This window comes from Natrix helvetica (assembly GCF_964273705.1).
Source record: "Natrix helvetica genome assembly, chromosome: Z".
NCBI lineage: Eukaryota > Metazoa > Chordata > Lepidosauria > Squamata > Natricidae > Natrix > Natrix helvetica.
The window spans coordinates 115,727,066-115,753,542 of record NC_138554.1 but is presented as its reverse complement, the minus strand read 5'-3'; the positions used below and the strand labels follow the sequence as shown (position 1 = coordinate 115,753,542).

The following is a 26,477-nucleotide window of genomic DNA, read 5'->3' as shown; positions in this document are numbered from 1 at the left end:
AGTACAAACTAGTTTGTGTCCATTCAGGAATATATTCAGTGATTCTTTCATGTATATGACAGGGTTGGAGCCTGACAATCTAAATCTAAATCTGGAGAAACCACATCTATTAAATCCAGTGATCCAGGCGACTATACATTATATTGCAGCCTAAGTTTCAATAAAACCTATGGAACGTACATGCTTAATCCCTCAAATTTAATTAATTGTATGTAGTCACTAAGATGTGACAACAAATTGATGCAAATAATTAATTATCAATCACTGTGGCTAGAATGTGACTGGAGTCACAAATAAGGCCAGTATTATCTCTTTATATATACAGTAAAATGTTCAACTACAACTTCACATTTTTTTAAAGCTATCATTTACTAACATAAGTTCTCCTAATGTTGATGGTTTTCCATTAATTCTATAAACAATTTAACTTGCTATAATTAATAATATTTTGATGTTGTCTTACATTTGTTCCAGCTGCCATGGGATTTCCAAGATCACAAATCACTGTTCTAGTTTCATTTTCCATCTTATAATCACAGCTCAGCACACGTAGTGCCTGTAACCAAAGAACACCAACATGGAGGTGAAAATTCAATCCAGAATGTTTCCTGTAGGAAAAATGAATGGTCTTCAGATAGCAAGATTACTCCTTATTTCAAACACCTGTACAGAACTCTAAAAATTCACTCATGAACTGTAAAGTTGCCATTCGAAAAACAACAAATTAGAGATCTGCACAAATGTTAACAGTGCTGAAGGGTGTGTGTATGTGTGTGTATGTATATATGTGTGTGTATGTGTGTGTGTGTGTGTGTGTGTGTATGCAGGTCTTGGCGTATTCGGGTCTTTTCCCGTGTAAGATTGAGAGTATCTTGGCAACATTTCAATGAGGTTCACTTGCCATCTTCAGGCTGGTGCCTTTGGCTTCGTGATTGTGCGAGCAAAGCGTGATTGGAGCTGCCGTCTTTCTATAAATATTGGTGGGGGTGTTAGGCAACCACTGCCTAACCAACACATACTTCATCCACAATGGACAAAGATATAAACAGATAGAAGAAGCACCTATGGAATCACCCCTCTCACCCGTCATCGCAAACCTATACATGGAACATTTTTAAACCAACGCCTTAGATAAATCTGAACACAAACCCAAACTCTGGCTTAGATATGTAGATGACACTTTCGTAATTTGGACACATGGGAAGGAAAAACTAAACAACTTCCTCACACATCTCAACAGCCTACACCCCAAAATACAATTTACTATGGAAATAGAAGCTAACAACCAACTTCCCTTTCTGGATGTCCTAATCTACAAAAAGCCCAATGGCTCCCTAGGACACACCATCCACCAGGAAAAAAAAAAACACCAACCGTTACTTAAACACACAATCCTATCACCACCCTGCACAGATCAACTCTGTAGCCAAGACCCTCATCTTCAGAACCAAACACCTAGCTGACAAAGACCACCTGAAAACTGAATTACGCACTCTCACAAACGTATTTCCAACAGATTCCAAAGAAACACAATTACCAACCTAATCCCAAAGGAGACACCCCCCAAGAACCAAGACACAGAACAGAACAATGGCATCGCCCTCCTCCCCTACATCAAAGGCACCACAGATAAAATCAGCAAAATTCTCCACAAACACAATATCAAGACAGCCTTCAACACAAAAAATAGCCAACATCTTAAGAAACACAAAGACAAGATCCAGCTAGAAAACCAAGGAGTCTACGAAATACCATGCAAAATCTGCCTGGCCACATTCATTGGACAAACTAATAGGAGAATAAATGCATGAATCGCAGAACACAAGAACGCAGTCAGAAAAAAAGAAAAAACTTCCTCCCTTTTCCAGCACCTTAAAGCAACAGGACATGAAATTGATTTTGAAGGAACCAAATTAATCTCCAAAACTGAACACTTCAACAAGAGAATAATTATGGAAGCCATCGAAATAGAGAAACACCCCCACAACATGAATAAACATGACGATACCTCCTACCTACCAGACATCTGGAAACTAGCCCAAGTCAACAAATGAGTCCCAGCCACAAAAACCGACACAGGACCTAAAACAACACAGGACACCACCACCAATCAACCTCACCAGACTCAAACCCAAACCCATCCCATAGATGAAATGAAACCACCATCTAGAAGCCAAACCATGGTGGTATCACCAACTGCTGCACCCCACTCTGACCCCGACACAAAGCAAACTGACATTAATTAATCATTAATTAATCATTAATTAATCATTAATTAATCATTAATTAATCATTAATTAATTATTAATTAATTAATCATTAATTAATCATTAATTAATCATTAATTAATCATTAATTAATCATTAATTAATCATTAATTAATCATTAATTAATCATTAATTAATCATTAATTAATCATTAATTAATCATTAATTAATCTTTGCACTATTGTACAGACTTGTGTTTAATTTGTTTTTTATGGGGTTTTGTAATTGCTGTATATAATGTTTTTTATAATGTTTTTTTTTCTGTCTGTATACTGCCCCGAGTCCCCTAGGGGAGAGGGAGCGGTTGACAAATCCAATAAATAAATAAATAAAATAATAAATAAATAAACATACACCATGAACACATGGCCAGACCGTAAACTCGGAGCCAAACCAAAGCCCGGGATGTTACATCACAGCCATCCGCTCAGGACATTACATCACAGAACTCAGGAGGTTACAAAGCAAAGGCTCAGGATGTTACAACGCAGCCAACCTCCCAGGATGTTGCAGCACAGGACTCAGAATATCACTACACTAGAGCTCAGGATGTCATCACACAGCCCATTATCCAGGTCGTTACAACACAAAAGACTAATGGGCACACAGCTAGTACTTCAACCACACAGGATGTTACGAAACATCAACTAATCAAGATGTAACAACACAGCCAACCAACCCGCTTACAGCAACAAAGCCAGCACTCCAAACACCCCCATCAATATTTATAGAAAGATGGCAGTTCCCATCATGCTTTGCTTGCACAAGCACGAAGCTGAAGGCACCAGTCTGAAGATGGCGAGTGGGACCTTGTCAAAATGTCACCAAAATACTCTCAATCTGACACGGGAAAAGACCCGAATACACCAAGACCTGCATACCTGTACCCATGAAAATCTACGAAAACACACACACACACAAAATAAGTTTTATGTCAAAGCACCTGGTATGCCCAAATATAGGAGGGAGCATACTGCTTTCCTTTTGCCTTTCAGCTCCATCCTAGGAGCCTTCCAGGCAGGAAACCATTTTTGTTTTGCATTTATGCTGATAAACAAATAAAGGGAGACTAGTATAGATCTATTTCAAGCTATTTAGTTCTCATCAATTAGCCATACCTTTACTGGGATTCGAACCTGGGCTGTTTTTACATGTTAGGCAGTTGTATTAGCATCTAAGTCACAAGTTCTCCTCCATTATCAGCTGAGCCAAGGAAATAAGTAAGTGTTATGTCAAAGCACCTGGTATGCCCAAATATATATATATATATAATTTGTTTCTTTACTGCAAGTATTAAAGAAACAGGGAGAGATCACTGGAATTAGGTTTCACTATATCTCAGGTACACTAGGTTGGAAAGTGAAATTAATAAAGCTATTTTGTCCTAATATTCTGATAGGAGAATTGGAATTCTGGATATAATACATTTTTCTGATCTCCGTAGTTTAAATTTTTGTAGTGATATTTATTTTGGAAAGCTGTAGAAATAAAAGCACACTGCCATAAAACAACATAAAATTAAATACAAAAATTCTATAAAATTTAAAAGGCAAAATTGCTGTAATCTTTAAAATGATACATATATGAAGATGTAAGACTGGATGAGAAATTAGTTCAGCTTTTTTTTACAGTAGTGAAAACTTACTTTAGTAACATTTTATGAGTCTAGGCATGAACTTAAAATACAATAATACACATAGATAATGTATATTATAGAAAAAATGCTTGCAAAAATATGTGATAAGAGAAAATACTCATAAAAATATTCGTATTAGGATAAAAAGGCTTAAAAAGTACATTTGTTTTTATCTGAACCTAATATAGAAAATTGCTTGAAGAAATTAAAGTTGGAAAGACGGCCCATGCCTATAAATAAATAGAGCAACTCTAATTTAATATATATGAACTTACAATCTTGAGGTATACCTCTAGTGCTCAATTCATTATTAATGACTTGTATCATAACATCTAGACACTCAGCGAGTAGTCAGGGCCACACATGATTTGTGTTTAGCTTAAATACTGAAAAAACCAATCCAAAATAGCTTGATATGTTGATGACTTTTCCTTGCCTAGTAAATACAATGCTATCTTTTTGTGTATTATCTTTGATCTTCTTTGTATCTTTGTATCATCTCTCTGAATGAATATAGTGAAGCAGGAGATAGTCAGCAGGAAAAATATAAAAAGTTATAAGACATTAAAATTACATAAAACATCCTTCAATGAAATAAAAACACGCCTTTTCTCTTTTTTACTTTAACACAATTCACTGGAGAAATAACATTCAAAAATGTATACAAAATGCCTTTAAAAATCATAATGTGCTTGGAATGACTGCTATGCTTGTTACTAAGCAAAGTATCTTTTGCAATCCGATGCCTTCCAGATGTATTTACTATCATTGCCATCATGTACAAATGTCGCAGCCAGTAGAGTAAGCTAATTATTCCAGATATTGGGGGGGGGGGGGAAACGGGGACAACACTGCTAGATACTAAAAAAAGGTATCTGTGTATCTATCCTGAAATACTATGCTGAAGACTCCAGTTCTATATAACCTGAGATATGATCTAAAATTGTAGCTCATAATTAGATACTTCAGAACAAACCTATGATATCAATACTGTTGCTGTTTTAAAGGAATCATGAATAAACTGAGAAGGATCTACAGCATTGTTAAAAATAACCACCTGATAATACATGATCTAAATATTAGTTTGAACTCATATCGAGTTACAGTTCATATGTATTTGAAAGGAAAAATTTGGTCTGTGAAAAGGGGAGGGACAAAAATTACAAACTGAATTGGCTGGCAATTCTATTGATCACATTGGCATATCTAGAAACAATTCTAAAACCTACAATACCTTGAAAGCAAACTTGTTTTGTTTGTTTGTTTGTTTTTTGGGGGATTTTTTTTATTGGTTTTGAAACATTTATGGGAAAAGGGTAATGGGGTACATAGAAAATTTTGGTAGCTCCCATGTTAGTGGTAGAAATCCCCCCAATTCTCACGCTTCTACAATTTTAAAAATAACATATAAAGGATAAGAAAACTTCCCCCTCTAATCTTCAATTTTAAATAGATTGAACAGCAATTTACGATAGCCTGCTGCTTATCCGTTACCGGTAGTTGAAGAGATTAGAAAGGATCCTCCATGACCAACATTTCAGCCACGCTTCCTTTGATTAACTTATTTCCTCCGGAGCCCATTCGGCGAAGAGGCAAGCATGCCCCCCCTTCTGCTCCCGGCTCCTGGGGCAAAGCTGGAAAAACCCCCACTGGCTGCCGCCGAGTCTGGGGGGTTCCAACAAGCCGCCCTACGGCAGGGGATCCCCTCCAAGGGCCCCTGTGCTCCTGAACGGAGCCCACCGAGAAGGCAAGCGGCAGACGAAGTGTCCGTTGCCTGCATGGACCGGAAGTCGTCCATGTTTGTTTTAATCACAACACATGGCTTATTTTACAGCTATGGAAAGTATGAAAGCCTTGTGAATTAACCTTAGAATAATCTGGAATTGTTTCATGCAGAAACCACTGAAAAGTGTTCGAAAAAGTTTTAGAACAGTTTTAATCTTTACATCTGGCAAAAAAGGCTTTCATGATGATGATTAATCAGTTATCAATTTGTACTTTCCCAAAAGATCAATGCCCTGCGTTTGGAAAATAATACTTATGTGTCAATAATATTATACAAGATTAAATATTTCAAATTCAATAATTGGCCTACAAGACCAAATTTTATGTCCACCAGTTACTTATTAGATTGTTTATTTAAAGTGACTCATTCCATCTCACAGTTAAGCATTTATTTTGCCTGAGTCAGAAGATGAAACTGATTTTAAAAATTCATCAAGGAAAATCTGAGCTCTGGAAAGCCACAATCTCAAATTCCCACAGAATCAATAGGATCACCAGGAAGTACTTGGAAAATGATTATTGTTTTGCAGAAAGCAAACACAACCTCTCATTCAGGGATAGGCTTCAAAAATTTTAGTAAGGTGTTCTCTCTTGAGTGCTGGGTGAACGTGGCCTAGTTGGCCTCCTGCACCACAGGGGGGACATTTTTGCCCTCCCCATGTTCCAGAGGCTTTCCTTGAGCCTCTGGGAGGGTGAAGATGACCTCCCCAGGCTCCGGAGGACTCTGGAGGCTAGAAACAGGCCCATTTCTGGCCATCCTAAATTTCCGGTAGGCCCATTTTTCACACTCCATGAGCCTCTGCATGGGCCCTGCATCCAAAATGGGCCACATGGGGACTCCTGGGAGGGGAGAGCTGGGCGGGGCCAGCCAGGAGTGGGATTTTGTGGGTTCTACAAACTGAACAGAATCTTAGCTAGAGGTTTTTCCGAACCCTGCAAACCCCCAGCAGCCCACCCCTGTGTCTCACAGTCAGCTATCAAACTAAACAATTGGGGAGGGATTTTTTAGCTCAACCTGAAGTTACAGAAAGCTAGAGCCTACTATTTTACTATATAGATCAAAAATATCTTAACTAAGTAATAAATAATAAATGAGTAATCTATTAAATAGGTTTCGATCTGGGAGGAGTTTGACTTGGTTGCCATCGAGGATTTGGACAGATTGCGTGGACGACTGCGACCCACCACATGTTTATTGGACCCGTGTCCCTCCTGGCTTGTACTGGCATCCTGGGAGGTTACACGAGACTGGCTCCTGGGCCTAGTGAATGCTTCGTTGGGTGAGGGGTCTCTCCCGGCCGCCTTGAAAGAGGCGGTGGTGAGACCCTTGCTCAAGAAGCCTTCCCTGGACCCTTTGGAGCTAGCCAATTATTGTCCTGTCTCCAACCTTCCCTTTTTGGCGAAGGTTGTAGAGAGTGTGGTGGCCTACCAGTTCCCACGACATCTGGAGGAAAATGATTATCTAGACCCGTGCCAGTCCGGCTTCCGCCCCGGTCACAGCACGGAGACGGCCTTGGTCGCGTTGGTGGATGATCTCTGGAGGGCCAGAGATAGAGGTTGTTCCTCTATCCTGGTCCTATTAGACCTCTCGGCGGCTTTTGATACCATCGACCATGGTATCCTGCTGCGCAGGCTGGAGGGGTTGGGGGTCCGGGGCACCGTTTTGCGGTGGTTCGGCTCCTTCCTTTCTGACCGGACGCAGCGCGTGTTGACAGGAGAAGAGAGGTCGACCCTACGCCCCCTTACTTGTGGGGTGCCACAGGGGTCGGTCCTCTCGCCACTCCTGTTCAACACATATATGAAGCCACTGGGTGAGATCATCCGTGGTTTCGGGGTGGGATACCATCTGTACGCTGATGATACTCAGCTGTACTTTTCCACCCCGAACCACCCCAACGAGGCCATCGAAGTGATGTCCCGTTGTGTGGAAGCCGTACGGATCTGGATGGATGACAACCGACTCAAGCTCAACCCTTCCAAGACGGAGTGGCTGTGGGTACCAGCCCCCCGGTTCAGCCAATTAATTCCATCATTGGCCATTGGGGGCATTCATTTTGCCCCCGTGGAGCGGGCGCGCAATTTGGGCGTCCTCCTGGATGCCCGGCTGTCCATGGATGACCATGTGACAGCCGTGGCAAGGGGGGCATTCCACCAGGTTCGCCTGGTGCGCCAATTGCGCCCCCTACTGGACCGGGATGCCTTGCGCACAGTCACTCATGTGCTGGTGACGTCTCGCTTGGACTACTGTAACGCTCTCTACATGGGGCTTCCCTTGAAATGCACCCGGAGGCTGCAGTTGGTCCAGAACGCAGCCGCGCGCGTAATTATGGGGAGTACTAGGTACTCCCATGTGACACCGTTCCTGCGCGAGCTGCACTGGCTTCCTGTGGCCTATCGGGTGCGTTTCAAGGTCTTGATAACTATCTTTAAAGCGCTCCATGGCTTAGGACCTAGTTACTTGCGGGATCGTATTCTGCCCCATACATCCCTGCGACCAATTCGCTCGCACAGAGAGGGGCTCCTCCAGGTGCCGTCCGCTAGACAATGTCGTGGGGCGGCGCCTAGGAGTAGAGCCTTCTCTGTGGCGTGCCCAGCCCTGTGGAATGACCTCCCTCCGGATATTAGGAATACCTCTGACCTCCGCTCCTTCCGTATTAAGCTTAAGACCCACCTATTTCAAGCAGCTGGCCTGGCTCAACTTTGATCTAACCATATCGCTCCTGACGGGTTTTTAACTGGGTATTTTAATTATATTTATTTCTAGGGGTTTTATATACTGTATTTTAATTGTTTTTATCATCGTCCTCCTCCTTGTGTATGTTACAGTCTATGTCTTTACTATATGTTTGTTTTGTTTACATATTTATTTCGTATGTTTTGTTGTACGCCACCCCGAGTCCTTCGGGAGAGGGTGCGGCTAAGAAATAAATATATTATTATTATTATTATTATTATTATTATTATTATTATTATTATTATTATTATTATTATTATTATTAAATAAATAATAAATAATACAACCGATTACGTAGTCAGGATTTTCTAAGAAATGGGTTTACAAACACAAGGTAAGCTTTTTGTAACTTTAAAAATAAACCATTTAATAGCATTATAGTAATTCCACTCCTGTTTGTGGTTAAATATGTAAATATTCAAAATATTTAAATCCTGTCTGTTGCTAAATATATTAATTATAATTTGATTCAATTAAGTAATATTTTCATAAAGTTTTTTCCAACACAACAAAAAAAGAAATTATGTGGGCACATTCTGTTTTCCTTTTTGGAGTATCATACTTTAAATTATTCAAAATAAAGTTCATGATACAAAACTTTCAACTGTTTGTAGTCAGATAAAATGAAATATTATTCTTGCCCAGTGGTGAATACATGAACCATTTGTGCATCTAATGAATAGAATTTCATCTTGTTTAAAAAAAATCCCACTTCTTTATACATTTTAAGTAAAATGTATTACCTCCAAATCAGCTTTTGCTATACAAAGCTATTGAGACATTTTCATAACCCATCTTCCCATAACTGCAACATCTGATAAGGATTTATACTGAAATAATATAACATTATTTGAAAATCTGAAAGGAATTTTAGGAATATGTGAACCTTCAGTTCAGTTCAAAAATAAAATTCCAAAGTGATTCATCTGAATCATCTTGTCAAATCCAGTCTTTGAACTGAACTTCCAAAATAATTTTATACACTAAAACAGGTGTATTTGAATTAATGAGAAGATTTGATATATACAGTATTTTTATTCAACTGAACTAAATTTTCAGACTGCACTGATGATTGGAATCAATCATGCAAATCAAATTGAAAATCTGAATCAAACTAATTATTAAAATTAAATTCTACCATATACTGAATGAGTTGATATACTTCAGTTTATTTATTTATTATTTATATGCACTTTATTATTTATAGTGCATTTATATGCACTATAGAGTTGTTAGGTTTCTCCCTACCGACCCCATTCCCAAATGTTATAATTTTGTGTAGATTTTGGTTATAAAACCTCCAGTGGAGACAAAGAAGTGATATGTCTGCTGGCCATTACCTTGTTGTTCCGTTCAACACCCGTGTAATCTGCTTCTGGAGGTATTGTTATATGCAGCTCGGCTTCATAGGCACCTTCTCCTTCATTTCTTGAATTGATTGTAAGCATGAGATAGTTTTCTTCCCCAATTACAAGCTGATCCCTATCGCTACAAAAAATGTTACAATCCAATCCATTATTGTGAGAACAAGATATATTTTATGAGGCTAGAGCTGCAATCAATACGTTTCTGTAAGCATTCCTGTGACAAACTCTGAGTGAAAGTAAATACTGTATAAACAGCTTTGCCCTAATGAAGCAAAATGTTTGCTCTTTTGCTTAAATAAACAAAGTTTCAAGAAGCAAAAATACACAGAAGGGATTTGGATTTTATAACTGCAAGAAACCTTTGATGCTGTACATTTGACAAATTGGAAAAAGTAAACTAAAGAGTAAAGTTAGCTCTCAACATGCAACATTTAAAATTGATTTCTAATTGCATGCATGCCCTTTCCAACTACTCTACTATTCTATTGTATACATTCCCTGTACACATTTTTAATGAACACCTTTATCCCATTAAGTACAATACATATGTTTACTTGTTCCAACTTACGGCATAACGGAAAGTTTCAAGTCAGGAATGCACACGTTGTCTTCTCCACAATCCACAAGAATGTATGCCTAAATTGTCCAAAACATGCATTGCTCATGTTAGGACCCTTTGGCAAGAATTCCAGCCATTTCCTTTCTTACTTTTTGTTTCTTTTGATAGCCATTATAAATATCTTCCCCCAAAGATTTTGATCCTTCCAAACCCTGATCTTAATACAACAAGCGACACTCAGTTACTTATGTACGTAAACCCAGGTTGTGTTCTGCATACTGGTTATATATGCATATTTTTCCATTCCGAAGAAAGGCAAATGCTCTCACATCTTGTTATTGTTAGCTATGACTACAAGAATGAAAACTGTTTGAAAAGGCAGTTGGAGGAAAGTAACAAATTTAAGGTTAGTGTGGTTCAATTAACTCACTACAATGAACTAATTTGGCTCAAGTTGCTAAGGGAATGCTGAAACTGCTAAATAGACCATCTTATAGAGTAAAGTTCATAATATGGTGCAATTTGCATGCAAAGGCACATACCTGTTTCTCCATTCTGTTTTCTTGGTAATAATTCAATATTGGGCTCACAGCTAATACATCAGAAAATGTGGATTCATCCAGTTTATAGTTCAAGCTAATATTGATTGGAGACAATTTATCTCTAAATTCAGTTTCATCCTATAGGAATTAAATTATAGGAATCTAAATTTTGACCTATATTCATCATCATTCTTCATGAATGCACAAAATAAATATCTGATCTTTATTTCAATAATAACAGAATTAATATTCCAGTCCTATGATTATTTAAATGTTAGGATGACTACTTCCAATAGAATGCACTTTTCATCATAAATATGCATAGACTCAGAGGCTAAGACATTTAAAAAGACAAAAAACAAGTTATTAATTTCTATTAAAGCTTCTATGACACTTTGCCTCCAGGTACATTAGAAATGGCTAGCTAAATTTATTTAAAAATGATACAAAGGTAAAAATATTGGACAAGAGAAATCCAAATTGAAATCTACATTGTATTATGGAACTCATTAGATAGCTTCAGATCAACCATTATCTCTCAGAGTAACCTGTGGGATTCTGTAGAAAAAATGTGTGTAATAACTTTTATATCCCCTCAGCTCCAGGAGGGAAGAAGGAAGGAAGGAAGGAAGGAAGGAAGGAAGGAAGAAAGAAAGAAAGGAAAACTCCTGTATTGTCTTCCAGATAGTTCTGGATTGATCAAGTACATAGGGAACTGAGACCAGGCCCATTTTAGAACAAAATGAAACTTTCAACTACTCTGTTAAATATACAAGCATAAAATGCACTTTGGCTCTGAAGATTCCACCAATCTAAAGGGCCCAATTGATTCTGCATTTTCTCTGACAAATCTATTTATTTCTGTGCTCTTCTGAAAACTTACCGTATATACTTGAGTATAAGCCAAATTTTTCAGCCCACTTTTTGGGCTGAAAAATCCATTTCGGCTTATACTCCAGTGAACAAAAAAAAGGAGGGAAGCTTCTGCAAAGGCGAGTGACAACAAGTCTCCCAGGCTTTAATTTGCCGAGCTGTGCGCACGCGCCTGTTTTCCACGGCGTGGAGCAGCGGCAAGATTCTGGGCGGCGAGCGATGATTCTGGGGGCCATCAGTGGGGGGGGCAGGGTCCCCCTCGCGTTCCTCATCTTCCCAGATGGCTCCTGGAATCATCGCTCGCCGCGCAGAATCTCGCCGCTGCTCCACGCCGTGGAAAACAGGCGCGTGTGCGCAGCTCGGCAAATTAAAGCCTGGGAGACTTGTTGTCACTCGCCTTTGCAGAAGCTTCCCTCCGAAGCATTCCGAGGGAGGGCTGTAAACTTCCCTCCGAAGTCTTGGGATGTTCTGAGGAGCCCCACAAGGCAAAACGCCGCTGCCAGGTAGTTAAAAATACGTCTCTGATTCACTCAACAAGGTGACCACAGTGTGTGTGTGTGTGTGTGTGTGTGTGTGTGTGAATGAGACAGAGAGAGAAAGAGGAACAGAGAGAGGGAGTGAGGGAGTGAGGGAGGGAATCAGAGAGAGACTGACACACACACACACAATTAAAGCAATTTTATTGTTATCTACCTGTATTTTTATTTTTGAAATTTACCGTGAGCTGCTGCATTTCCCAGCCTCGGCTTATACTAGAGTCAATAACTTATTCCAGTTTTTTGGGGTAAAATTAGGGGTCTCGGCTTATACTCGAGTCGGCTTATACTCAAGTATATACGGTAATTGAAAAATCAGCCTCTACATAAGCAACACCACAGGAACAGCTACTGAAATTGAATATATCTGATGTTCTCGGAACATCTGTAAACACTATTTATACATTTAGGATATATATATATATATATATATATATATATATATATATATATATATATATATATATATATATATATATATATATATATATATATATATATATATATATATATATATATATATATATATATATATATATATATATATATATATATATATATATATATATATATATATATATATATATATATATATATATATATATATATATATATATATATATTAATTAGATTTTCACGGGTGTAGGTATGCTGGTTTTGTTGTATTCGGGTCTTTTCCCGTGTAAGATTGAGATTGTCTTTGCAACGTTTCGGCAGGATCTCACCTGCCATCTTCAAGCTTGGGCTCAAAAAGATGGCAGGTGAGATCCTGCCGAAACGTTGCAAAGACAATCTCAATCTTACATGGGAAAAGACCCGAATACAACAAAACCAGCATATATATATATATATATATATATATATGTATGTATGTATGTATGTATGTATGTATGTATGTATGTATGTATGTATTTGTGTTACACCTATTTCCCTGGCTCAACTGATAAGGAAGAGAACCCGTGGCTGAGTGGTTAAGACTCCTGCCTAAGATATATACAGCCTGGGTTCTAATCCCAGTAAGGGTATGGCTAGCTGATGAGAGCTAATTAGCTCGAAATAGATCTATCCTTGTCTCCCTTTATTTATTTATCAGTACAATTACAACATATATATATATATATATATATATATGTGTGTGTGTGTGTGTGTGTGTGTGTGTGTGTGTGTGAGTGTTATTACTATATCTGCATATATTTGATCTGAACTGGCACTAATATAGTTTATCTCATAAAATCTGATGTTGAATATACTCCACATAGTTTGTGGATTTTTAGATGTGTTTAAGTATTTTATATTAGCACATGAAAGCCATTTTAATAGTTCACTTAATTTGTGCGATCTATATACAGTAGATTAAACATTTTCTTAATGCCATATGTACATTCCAAATAAGGTAAATGGGATTCAATTTATATCTTAACATGGTTAACATGCAACTCATCTCATTATTTTATCCCCCTCATTTGTTGACTGTTTCAGTAAAGTATGATTATCTTTCAACTATTATAAGTTTGAAGGAGAAAGTTCATGGAAATTGTTATTCCAAAGCTATACAATTAAAATACATCAGATTTACAAAACCAATTACATTTTTAAATTTATTTTACTATCATTGTGTACGCATCCATATTCAAATTTATTCCAGAATAACTATCCTGAAAGTATGATTTTCTTGATCAGCAAAGAACAAAACTTACTCTAAGATAAACCACAAAGTCCTTGCAAGTGGGCCAATTCTGTGAAGTTATCATGAAGGAGAAGACATGTTGTGACTGATGATAATCAAGGAAGAGAGTCCTCTTAACAGCTCCTTTGGTTTTTAGTGAATCTAACTGTAGTTCAGCTTTCAGGACTAAAGAACATTAGGAAACAAAATGTTGTAAAAGGCAAATACCGTCCTTCACATTCTGCTCTGATTTAAGAGAAAGCTGCTGTTTTTGTAGCTTCTATACATTCAGTGAATCAACTGCCTTTTCTATAAATAGGATATTAAGGTATTTCTTATGGTATTGTAAAGAATAAAACAAGGATTATTTTGAATTCTTCACTGCCTTTTAGCCAGAAATTCACCACAGCAAAACAAAAATGTACAATATTCCTACAATACTCTCCCAAGTAAAATGGTTCTAAATTTAACATTTTTTGACAGACTCAATGCTTTCATGGCAGAACTAATACCAGCTTTATTCCCACAAAGATAGATGTGATTGTCTCTATCGTCTTTCAAGACATTATTTAAATGGCTAAATTTCTATGCTGGGTTAAGTGTTGGGTTAAGTGGCAACAGCTGTCCTCATCCCACAGAGGCTCTACAGTCAAAGGACTGTAGTTCAGGCAAACTGGGAAAATAACACAATTGTTGCAGTTGCCTTCATCCAGCACTTCTCTTCAGAGTGAGATATTAAGGAAATGCCAAAGTTAGAAAGTGGCACTACTCTTCCTCTCATAACCACATATTCTCTTGTGCTTTCTAGCTGTGGTCCTACGTAAAATCTTCTATAACCTAGACCAGGGGTGTCAAACTCGCGGTGTGTGGGCCAAATGAATCATACGCTGGCATGCCCACTCCCAGTTTAGTGAAGGAGAAAAAAGTCACGATATGTCACTTGACGATAATGTGATGCCGAGAGTTTGACACCCCTGATCTAGACCAAGATCTTTCAACGTTTGTTCCATGGAACCCTGGATTCGGTGAGAACTTGATGGGATTAAGAGAAAGACTAAAAAAAGTAAAGTTCACTTGAACCCAGCTAATTTTCTATCACCATTGCTTTGTCTCTGAAACAGGGGTCCAATGATTTATTTGTTTATTTATTTGTAATTTAAAGGTTCTGCAACATGAAAAAGCTTGAAAATCCTTAAGAAGAAGAATCTAGAGCAGTGTTTCTAAACCTCAGCATTTTAAAGATATGTGGGGTTCAACTTGCAGCTAGCAAGCTAGAGTTGAAGTCCACACATTTTAAAGTTGCTGGGAATTCTTATCCTTAAAGATTCCATAATTTTCTCTTCTGGCTCAAATCTTTACTGTCATCTGAAGTATACTCAGTGTTGAATAAAAACTAATCACTCTCCTAGCACCGCTCTCACTAGCCTAAGGACACAGCCAGTGATGAAATACCGGTTCTGTGGGCGTGGCTTGGTGGGCATGGCAGGGGAAAGAGGCAAGCGCAAAATCTCCAAACCTACCCCACTCCTGGGAAAGCATATTGCAAAATCTCCCATCCCACCCCACTCTGAGGCCAGCCAGAGGTGGTATTTGCCAGTTCTCCGAACTACTCAAAATGTTGGCTACCGGTTCTCCAGAACCTGCCTGAATTTCACCTCTGGACACAGCCCTGATTCAATTTCAGAGCCATCAAAGCCTTCTCCTCATTGCCAAGTAAAATACAAGAATATAGACATAGCTGAGTCATCTTGAAAAATTCAAAATCAGCACTAGCAGGGATGTACCATTGAAGCACCAAGCCCTGCCAATCTTTGTGAGTTCTTTGTTGTGTAATATATGTTGCATTTACTTCCAGCTGTACTAGAAAAAGCAGCAATCCCAAGATCACCTAATCTGAGGGAAGTTTATTTAAAATGGAATATGAACCATTTACCACTAAGTAAATGCTGGATATTAATTTAGAAACATGTTTCATGGGCTTAAATTTTGTCTCACTATTTTGTTTCCTATAGCACAGGGACTGCAAAACATACACTTATTTGTTTACTATTTTAGGGTGGCTTACAGAATGGTTTACAAACAGAAAACAAACAATAAAACAAAACTGATTAATCAAAACAAATTCAAATTAAGAAGAGCTAATAATGAGGACTCTGCCTGACAATCACATATTAACCAGGCAACCCAATACTTTTGCAGTAGTTTGCATGGATTTCCAGTTGGTTAAAAGATGCAATTCAATAGTCTGATCACCTTCAGAGTCTTACGTGGTTTGGAATGTGGGTCATCCCAGTCAAGCATGCTAAAAAGTGTGCTTGCTAAGATTCCCATTCTTTGTCAGGTCTTTGTCAGAAAGGATTTTAAGGCCAGCATTCTCTGCAGAGATTTCCCTCCTGTGATATGCTTTCATCAAATTTTAGACATACATTACCTTTTAATACATGGGAAACTATTAAAATATATTTTTCCATTGCGTATTTGAAGACTGCTGTAGAAACAGACAAAATCGCTGAGTATGGAATGAATTTTCTTATTGATGAATGCTACATGATGCTATAATTATAATATACTATAGTAATTGTTTATTTTATTTATGGTTTGATGTATTTAGTAGTTTTCTTTTATTGTTGCATTATTCTGTATTTATTCATCTAAAACTTGTATGATCTTTAGTTAGATATATTGGAGAGTTATGGAATTTAAAGTTCTGGATGACTCTAGGCTGAGAATGGTTGGCTTAAAGCTTTTATCACCAGCACCATAAAGCATGCTTGTTATTTGCATTCCTGGCATTAGCACCTAGTTTTAAGAATGTTAACATCTGTCTTTAAGAATGTTAAATTGTGCAGACCATAAAGATATCTTTAATTTTTAAAACATTCCTTAATGTTCTCATGAACATTTTCAAACTCCCCCCAAATCCCACAACCTTCAATGCTAACATGCAAGTAGACAAAAAAAAAGACTTACTTATATTATCTGAAAAACCTGGACTTTGAAAACCTGCACAAACTGCTACAGTAAAACTGTAAAGAAAAGAGAATAACACTCTTATGGAATTTCTTATAGACATTAAAAAAAACTTATTAACATCTGTTTTCTTTTGTCTTCTCCTTTACAAAACCTACCATATAAAAACATACTGCTTGCATACTAGCGTTTTTATTATTCATTCATCCATCATCCATCTCTACTGCTTAACTAAAAAAACCTAATTCTGATTTTTTTTTCTAAATTATCTTCCTAGACAACATTACTAAATAATTATGCTTTTAAAACCAAGGATCTCAAGCTCCTAAATTCCTAGACCCTTGCCCAGTATCTAACAAAATCAATATCATCAAAAATGCAGAAATTTAGATATGATTTTACACAATTTTTGTTCAAATAACATTTATAGGTGCACAAGCTACTAATGAATGAATTTAAAGAAACCTATTTTACATATCCTAATTAAATGGCAGCTCATCCTTTTTAGAGATGTTATCCCTTATTATTAAACCAATTGTGGGGGTTTTGCTTATTATGATTGGTTTGCTGTTTAATTAATCTGTTGTAAATTTAGTCTTAGCTTCCAGGGATAATCACACTGTGGCATTAAATATTTTATATATCTCATTTATCTGACTATTGCATTTTTACATATTAAATCATAATCACATAAATCAAAGAACCTTTTAGTTATTTGACTTCCTCATGTATATAAATATAATATAAATTTTATAACAATAATATAATTTTTAGTCAGTCTATTTTCACAAATAACCACATATAGATGGTTAAATCATTATAGACCCATCACCACCACTGCATTTTGTGCCACAGAGCTACAATTTACTGCTAATCAATGTCGCTGGTAATTTTATTTATATATCACATTTAGAAACTGTTCTCCCTCATAGAGTAACTGTTAACAGCATGTATTCTTGTTGGGGATAATGCCGGTTTAATTCACACCATCTAATTAGATAGTCATCAGGGGTGGGTTCCTGCCACTTCTAACCTCTTCTATAGAAGAGATTCTACAAATCTACAGTGCCGTTCCAGCTCGGTCCCCCCGCCCGTCTGCATATCATCAAGATGAAGAGCAAGAGGAGGAATTCTGGGAGTTGAAGTCCATAAGTCTTAAAGCTGTCAAGTTTGAACACCCCTGGGGCTTTTTTTCTAAAGGGTTATGGGTGCAAGGGTCTTGTAACTTGACAGCTTTAAGACTTGCATGCTTCAAATGCCAGAGTTTCTGAGCCAACATTTTGGTTGCTAAGCAAGAGCGTTGTTAAGTGAGTTTCACCACATTTTACAAGTTGGCCACACCTACCCAGTTACATGGCTGGCAAGCCACTCCCACAAAGCAGGCCACACCTACAGAAGAGGTTCTAAAAATGTTTTGAAACCTGCCAATGATATTCATGCATAGCTAAACACAAAGTAAGTTCAAGTTAAAGTAAGTTTCTGACTGTAGTAAATAAGGCTTATTATCATTGACTCTAAAAGTTTTTAGGAAGTGTTATTTTATACTTTCCCAAGGATTGCCAAATTCTTCTGGTTCTTCTGAGAAATGAATAAATAATGTTTCTTAAATGATGGTTTAAAAAAAGGAGTGAAAACAAGAAATGTGTCATGCCAATTGCATGTGACAATTATACCTAAGTATGTAGATTAGTCAGATCTGCCTTGAAAGGCTAAGAGATTTAAGGAGCTGATTATCACTTTTAAAGCCCTGATTGGCATGGAGATTGTCTCTCCCTGAGAGTATCTGTTCCACTAGATCTAATAGGGCATAGGTGTTCCAGGTTCTTATGTTAAATATGTACCATTTAGTGGGACCAAGAAAACAGGTCTTCTTGGCAACCATTCTGCTTTGGAACACCATTCCCCTTCACATCCAACAGGCCCTGCCTTCCTATGTTTCTAAAAAGCTTTAAGGCCTTGGTTCTTACAAGTTTTGGGACACTGTGAGGTTGGGACCCAGTAATGTTCCTTGTGCATATGTGGGGACGTATATGGAGATATTGTTGTTTGTAAGTTGCATAAGATAGAGGCTATATAAAACAACAAAGAATTTAACTTTGGATCAAATAATGAATGAATGAATCAATCCATCCATTGATTGACTTACAATAAATGACTTATAATGACTTACAATAAAGACACCAAATAAGGCCGGTATAGGACTAATATAGGACTATACCATAGGTGGTATTCAGTTGGTTTCTCTGGTTCGGATGAACTGGTAACGACGGTTGCGGGAGGCTCTGCCCACCCTCCCCGACGTAATGTGCGAGCACTGCGCATGCATAGAAGATGGTGTGCAAGTGCAGATGCGGTTCGTGCGAGTGAAGAGAGAGAGAACACACTCACATTTGCGAACCGGTAGGGAAGGTAAGTGAATCCCACTCCTATAGTAGTTTAATTCTAACTTAACAATTTAGGACAACTGTTTTATGTCTCTATAGACATCAGCACAAAACATAAGTCTCATTAGTTACTGAAATCATCTTATTGAAATGATAATATGGCAATATAAACTTCTTGATACCTACAACAGATTGTTCTGTTTGTTTTTCTTTTTTTTCAAATACATGCAATTACGATTCAGTTTATCTATATATTTATCTATATGTTTTTTTGATAAAGCATGTACACCTTAGCATCAAAATGCTCCTTCTGTTGATTGATGCCACGTTTTGCTGATTTACAGCTATTCCTGCAGAAATGTTGAAGATGGGAAGCACAATTGGGACAGAGAAAGTAACATCTTATTCAAATGCTAGCCAGATTAAGACTATACAGAGGGGACATGGAGGTGCAGAGTCTTAGTGACACTGGAATAGCCAGCTAGAAATGATCTGTGCTCCAATGATTTGAGCCAGGCTCCCTGAGATGGATTGAGCTTCCATTGCTTGATTCCTGGCTCTTGCCCACCCACTAGTTCGAAAGCATGCAATAGTGCAAGTAAACAAATGGGTGCCACTTCGATGAGAAAAAAAATTAGCTGTGTTCATTTCTTTGAGGGTGGAAGTCAACTTGCTGGATGTGAGGCATCATGACACAAGGCAAGACATGACTGGTGGAGAAGCCAGGAACAGCCAGCAACCCAAGCACCACCAGTTAATTGGTATAAAGCTAGTTCACATCTCACAGTGCATCAAGGATGGATATGCAAGTGCCAGACAGAATGAACCTAGGGCATCTAGGATCTTTCTCAATTGTATAGCATGTGCTAAATAAATAAATAAATTCTATAGAGACTAAGGCATTACTAACTCGATTTGAATTCAACTTTCTGCTTACTACATATTTTATCCAAACTTTAAATAATTTTTTTATGATTTCTCTATAGAAAACAAAATTCATACATTTAATAACAATTTTCCATCTGATTCAAAACAATATTTTGTTTATACTAGATACTATTTTTACATTATAATTCAAATCTTTAGATCTCTTGACCTTTTTAATGGGTCATATGATTTTTCATTCATTTTATCTTGAAATGTCAATCAAAAGACATTTTGCACAAGTTGCACAGCTGGCTAAGAGATACAGAAACTTATCCCATGGTGTAAAGGAAATATTTGTCTCTTGGAGTTTCCCTAATAATTGTTTGCATATGTATAACATGAGGTTTTAACAACTACAGAGAAAAATTACAGAATGAAAAACTAGCAGCTGTTCTTCAATCATTTGAGAAGACTGCATTAATTTTTTTTATAGTAAGAGTTAAATCTCCAGGGCACTGTATTTTATAATGTAATAGTGCACTGCAACCATGAATCAACAATTGTATTCATGTAACACATCCAATGATACATCTATCAGAAAAAAATCACATTTAAACAATCTTTTTCTCGTAAAATCCAATTCAAAAATGCTAGGAGAATCAGAATGTAATTGAGTCCTTCCCACTTAGGTAGGACAAAAAGAATTCTGAGATGGTTAAATTAATTGAGCAGTAGCTAGCTGTAGTCTCTCACGAATTAAATTCTTTGTAAATTAAAAAAGAAACCAGCATGTCATAAAATATATTTGAAACCATATAGATATTTGTGTGGAAATATTTGGGTTTTATAAAACAAAAATTTATAATGATGTTCAAAAAAAGTAAATCTGCAATTAACATCAATTTTGACTCTCCTATTATTTTAGCTTGCTTAAGTATAAATTAAGCATCGGTATATTGTTGTCATCTCTAATTCCTTGGCCTTAAAATGTGTTGGATTTCAATTCTCATAAGGCTACATTGATTATGCAGCATAAATCTAGAGGACGCTGCGTTGGGAAGCTTAACAGAGTTATGATGCATATATTTCTTGTTTCAAGTTAGAATTTCAGACGATTACCATGGTTAGGAAGCATATATCTATACAACACTTATACAATCTACTTTCTTTACAGGTGTTAAGTTCCAGATAGGTAAATAAAGAAGCAAATAAACATAAATAAACTATGTTTATTTTGCAAACTGAACTAGGCAAAAGATGGAATAAAAATCAATGGTGCCTATTTAAATCACTTAAGATTTGCAGATGATGATGTTGTTCTCAGAAAATAACATCAGCACAACAAAGAAACATGCAAGAGCTGCATGAAGCAGGAGAACCATTTGGCTTAAAAATAAACCTGAAGAACAGCCAGGTTATGTTTAATAAATTCACTAAAGAAAGAAAAAAATTATATCTGGAAAAGAACTAGGCATAGTAGACCATTACATATACCTTGGCCAATGGATCTCAATGGAAGGTGATACAATAAAGGAAATTGAATGTCATGTTGAATGTGGTTGGCAAGCATTCGATAAGCTAAGCCTAATTTTTAAGAACAATCTCCCTCCTATGTCTGAAGAAAAAAGTTTTTGATCAATTTGTGCTACCTGCTCTAACATAAGCCAATGAAACATGAACACTAACCCTATACAATCTATACAAAAGCTATGAGTGGTGCAAATGGCCATGGAAAGATACAGGCTCAGCATCACAAGATAAAATAGAAACATCTGCACACAGATTAGAGAACAAATGAAAGTATATAAGATCACCAAGGGAGTAAAAGAATTGAAATGGAAACAGGCTGATCACATAGCAAGAACTGATGGCAAGTGGACCAAGGAATCATAGAATAGATCACATTCAATAAAAATCATCCATGAGAGAGACTTAAAACAAATGGAACAACAACATCAGCAAGTATTGCGGGCCCAACTGGCAAAAGAAAGCTCAAGACCTTAGAGGTTGAAAACATGGGGAAGAGTGGATAGACAATGACAAAAATGATAATGATAATGAATTAAACTATATAGTCCTTCATATTTTCAGAGAAGGTATATCTTTCCATACTTTGTTGATTGGTTTGAAAACCAAGCACTGATTATGATGTCTTATCTAAGGAGTATTGAGCTATACTCAGCACAATGTAGACTTGTATTTAAGCTTGCATGTACAATATAGTCAATTTTTACTGAACATTATGAGGTGTCCTCAATGTTGCATTTTTCCAGGCAAAATATTTAACTACAGCTTCTTATAATGATATCATAGGATTTGCACAGCTGACACCAGCTGGAGCATAGAAAAACTCAAAGAAGAAATGCAAGATCGGAACATGTGGAGAGACCTCAGATTAGCCTCTCAGATTTGCCAGGAGTTGGACATGACTCAATGTATAACATCATCATCATCATCATCATCATCATCATCATCATCATCATCATGCTTTGCATAAGATTTTTTTTGAGATTCTGTTCAAGCAATGTGCTAACTAGGATCGTAAACTGGCCAATGATATAATGTGGAGATTGTGTGGCTTTGAATTAGCTTGGTCATAATGTAAGAACTCAATGAGAAAAATCATTTTGCAAGCAAACCAGGAAAGCTTGCCTGCAAAAAGTTATTTATTTTTTCCAACTTACCAGGCTGCTAAGGTCATAGAACCAGGAAGCTGACAGGTTTTATTTTCTGGATTTACAATCACTGGGGAGAGCAGAAGCTGAGCATTTATCGTCACAACTGGTCTTGCTCTGAAAGGCAATCAAAAGTAAATCAAAACATATTTTAAAAAACACAAAAGAGAAGACAAAAGGCAACTTTTTTCCATTTCTATGGCTGTTCATGACATTTAGAAATACAGAAAATATGAATTACACATTATGTATACAATAAACATTCAAAACACCAGCAGGGACATGTATACAAAATACCCACATCAAGATGAGACAGATTTGTCTAGAGGGATGATGCACAAAATTCTACTTTAAATGTTAATGATTCACTCATGTCTGCACATATGATAGCATCTCTCCCTGATTTTTATTGATAGCAGTTAGCCAAATACTCTACAGAAAAAGATGCACCAGTAGGAGAAGGTGGTTGTTCTTGTTACTAAGATTTGAAACAGCAGGGATTTATTTTAACAAATAAACAAATAAAATGTATGCATCACATTCCAGCAAAGTTCAAAGCCAAATTGTAAGGCTACAGTTCCCAACTGTGTGCCACAATGCCTCAGGGTGCCACAGCAAACTCAGAAGAACTCCACAGGATAACACAGTGATATCCAACATCTGTCAGAGACCACACAAACTTTGAACCCAGAGGCACCATGAAAAATTACTGAGATACTAAGGGAATTGTTAACCAATAAAATTTGGGAATTTTTTCCACAGGGTGTTACCTTATACAATTTGAACACAATAAATTATAAAACAATCTTATGCATATTTACTCATATATAAATCTGAGTTCAGTGATATGCTATAGATTACAAACTTGAATTCAATCAATGGAGAACCATTTTATCAAAAAGTATTTGAGATTAATGGAATTAAGTAAATCATGAAGTCATCTGAAACCACTGTTTGATGTCACAATAAATGATATTTTAGTGACAAAAAAACTAAAATGTTGTGTTATAAAATGACTATTTTTAAACCAGTTGTCTGCAGGAATATCTGATGTTTTTATAGACAGGTTTACAAATCAAAATTGTGTAACTCAGTAGCAATCCAGATACATGCATCAAGTGTGAAATCCATAAAAACCATGGATTCTGAGGCCCAATTCTGACTTGTTGAGCTAGAGAGTATGACCCAGTTGAAATTTTCTTTAAAACTCATGTTTTACATTTTTTTGCTTCCCTTTTTTTGCTCATTTATCAGATAAAAGAAGCAAATACATGATCACTATTTAAAAATACATCATAATTCTCTACATCTGTTGGGACCCAGAAGAAGGGCCTTCTCCATGATGGCTCCCATCCATTGGAACATCATTCCTCCAGAAATTAAACTGGCTCCCACTCTCTTGCATAAGGGCCTGAAGACCTGATTTTGTTAGCAGACCTGGGAAACCAAGAATGGGATGTAGCCCTTTAAATGGCTGATTTGCTGATTTTAGCAAAACGTTTTGCTAAATTGGACATGGCGCAGACATACCAACAATTGCTTGTAGATGGCGCTCCGGCGGAGGCCCAAACCATTGTGACGCACAGGGATGCATTTAAATGTCACCGCCTGCAATTCGACATTAGTATAGCCCCTGAACGGCTTTTGCAGGGGATTCCAGGAGTCGTTCCCTATTTCGACGACATCTTGGTATCGGCTGCAAATGAGGCACAACTTTTAAAAAGAGTACGAGTAGTTTTGACTAGAATTAGAGACAAGGGCCTCCGTCTCAAAAAAGAGAAATGCCAAATTAACGTGCCAAGGGTTGAATTTCTAGGGTACCTGATTGATGGCTCTGGGATTCATCCGACCACACAAAAAAATAAAAGCAATTCAGGACGCCCCCACACCTCACAATCAAACCAAGTTGCAGGTGTTCCTCGGGCTCCTTAATTTCTACAGTGTCTTTCTTAAACAGAAAGCCACCGTTGCTGAGCCCCTACATCGTCTACTGGCTAAAAACGCAAAGTGGTTCTGGAGAAAAGCCAAGGCTGCCACATTTGCCGCAGTAAAATGACTCTTGTCGGCGGATTCTTTCCTCGTCCAGTACAGTCAGCCCCTGCCTTTGGTGCTGACCTGCAATGCTTCACCGTTCGGCGTTGGCGCCGTCCTCAGTCACCGTATGGCTGATGGAACCGAAGCCCCTATTGCATTTTACTCCAGGACCCTATCTGCTGCAGAGCGAAACTACAGCCAGATGGACCGCGAGGCTTTGGCTGCTGCGGCAGGAGTATGTTTGTTTGTTTGTTTGTTTTATTGGATTTATATGCCACCCTTCTCCCAAAGGACTTAGGGCGGCGTACAACGTTAAAAAACACATATTACAAAAGTTAAAAGGAAATTAGATAAATATCCAAAAAAACAAACCCAATTAATATGACAATAACATTTTAAAAATTAGATAAAATTAACAGGCCAGGCTGGCTTGCTGGAAAAGCAAACTTTTTAGGGCGCGTCGGAAGGACCGGAGGTCAGGGATTATGCAAAGCTCTGGGGGCAGCTTATTCCAGAGGGAAGGCGCTCCCACAGAGAAGGCTCTCCCCCGGGGGGTCACCAGCCGATACTGTCTGGCCGACGGCACTCTGAGGAGGCCAACTCTGTGGGATCGTACTGGACGGTGGGAGGCTACTGGTGGCAGTAGGTGGTCTCGCAGGTACCCTGGGCCTAAGCCATGGAGCGCTTTAAAGGTCATAATTAATACCTTGAATTGCACTCGGAAAACAACCGGCAACCAGTGCAGGCCGCCTAAAAGGGGTGTAACATGGGAGTACCTAGGTACCCCCATGATAACCCCCGCGGCCGCATTCTGGACCAGTTGAAGCCTCCGGGTGCTCTTCAAGGGTAGCCCCATGTAGAGAGCGTTGCAGTAGTCCAGGCGAGAAAAGATGAGGGCATGAGTGAGTGTGCACAGAGCATCCCGATCCAGGAAGAGGCGCAACTGACATACCAGGCAAACCTGATAAAAGCCCCCCCTGGTCATGGCCATCAGGTGTTCTTCTAAACTAAGGAGGACTCCCAGATTGCGGGCCCTCTCTGAGGGGGCTAAAATTTCTCCCTCTATCATCAAAGATGGGACAAGATGCACAAATCGAGATGACGGAAACCACAGCCACTCATTCTTGGAGGGATTGAGCTTGAGCCTGTTCCTCCCCATCCAGATACACACAGCCCTCCAGCCATTGGGACATCACATCGAGGGCATCGTTTGGGTGGTTTGGGGTAGAGATGAAAAGTTGGGTACCATCAGCATATTGATGATACCGTACCCCAAAACCACAGATGATCTCACCCAGTGGTTTCATATATATGTTGAACAGGAGGGGTGAGAGAACCGACCCCTCGGGCACCCCACAAGTTATGTGCCTGGGGGTCGATTCCTGCCCTCCAGTCAACACGAACTGCGACCGATCCTACAGGTCGGAGGAGAACCACTGTAAAACAGTGCCCCCAATCCCAACCCCCCAGGTCGTCGCAGTAGGATACCATGGTCGATGGTATCGAAAGCGGCCGAGAGGTCTAATAGGACTAGGACAGAGGAGCAGCCCCTGTCCCAGACCCACCAGAGATCATCGACCAA

The 26,477-nt window shown here is 38.0% G+C and overlaps 1 protein-coding gene across 1 annotated transcript in view; it reads right to left on the bottom strand.

The window, feature by feature from the left end:
• The window catches only part of ITGA8 (integrin subunit alpha 8), a 141,225-nt gene that overhangs the window by 39,651 nt on the left and 75,097 nt on the right, over window positions 1–26,477 (bottom strand). The window contains exons 15-21 of the mRNA XM_081933745.1: window positions 22,871–22,978; window positions 16,936–16,991; window positions 13,997–14,151; window positions 10,891–11,028; window positions 10,358–10,425; window positions 9,763–9,910; window positions 464–556 (exon numbers count right to left, since the gene is read on the bottom strand). Coding sequence (XP_081789871.1) covers window positions 464–556; window positions 9,763–9,910; window positions 10,358–10,425; window positions 10,891–11,028; window positions 13,997–14,151; window positions 16,936–16,991; window positions 22,871–22,978 — 766 coding nt within the window. The remainder of the gene's footprint in view (window positions 1–463; window positions 557–9,762; window positions 9,911–10,357; window positions 10,426–10,890; window positions 11,029–13,996; window positions 14,152–16,935; window positions 16,992–22,870; window positions 22,979–26,477) is intronic.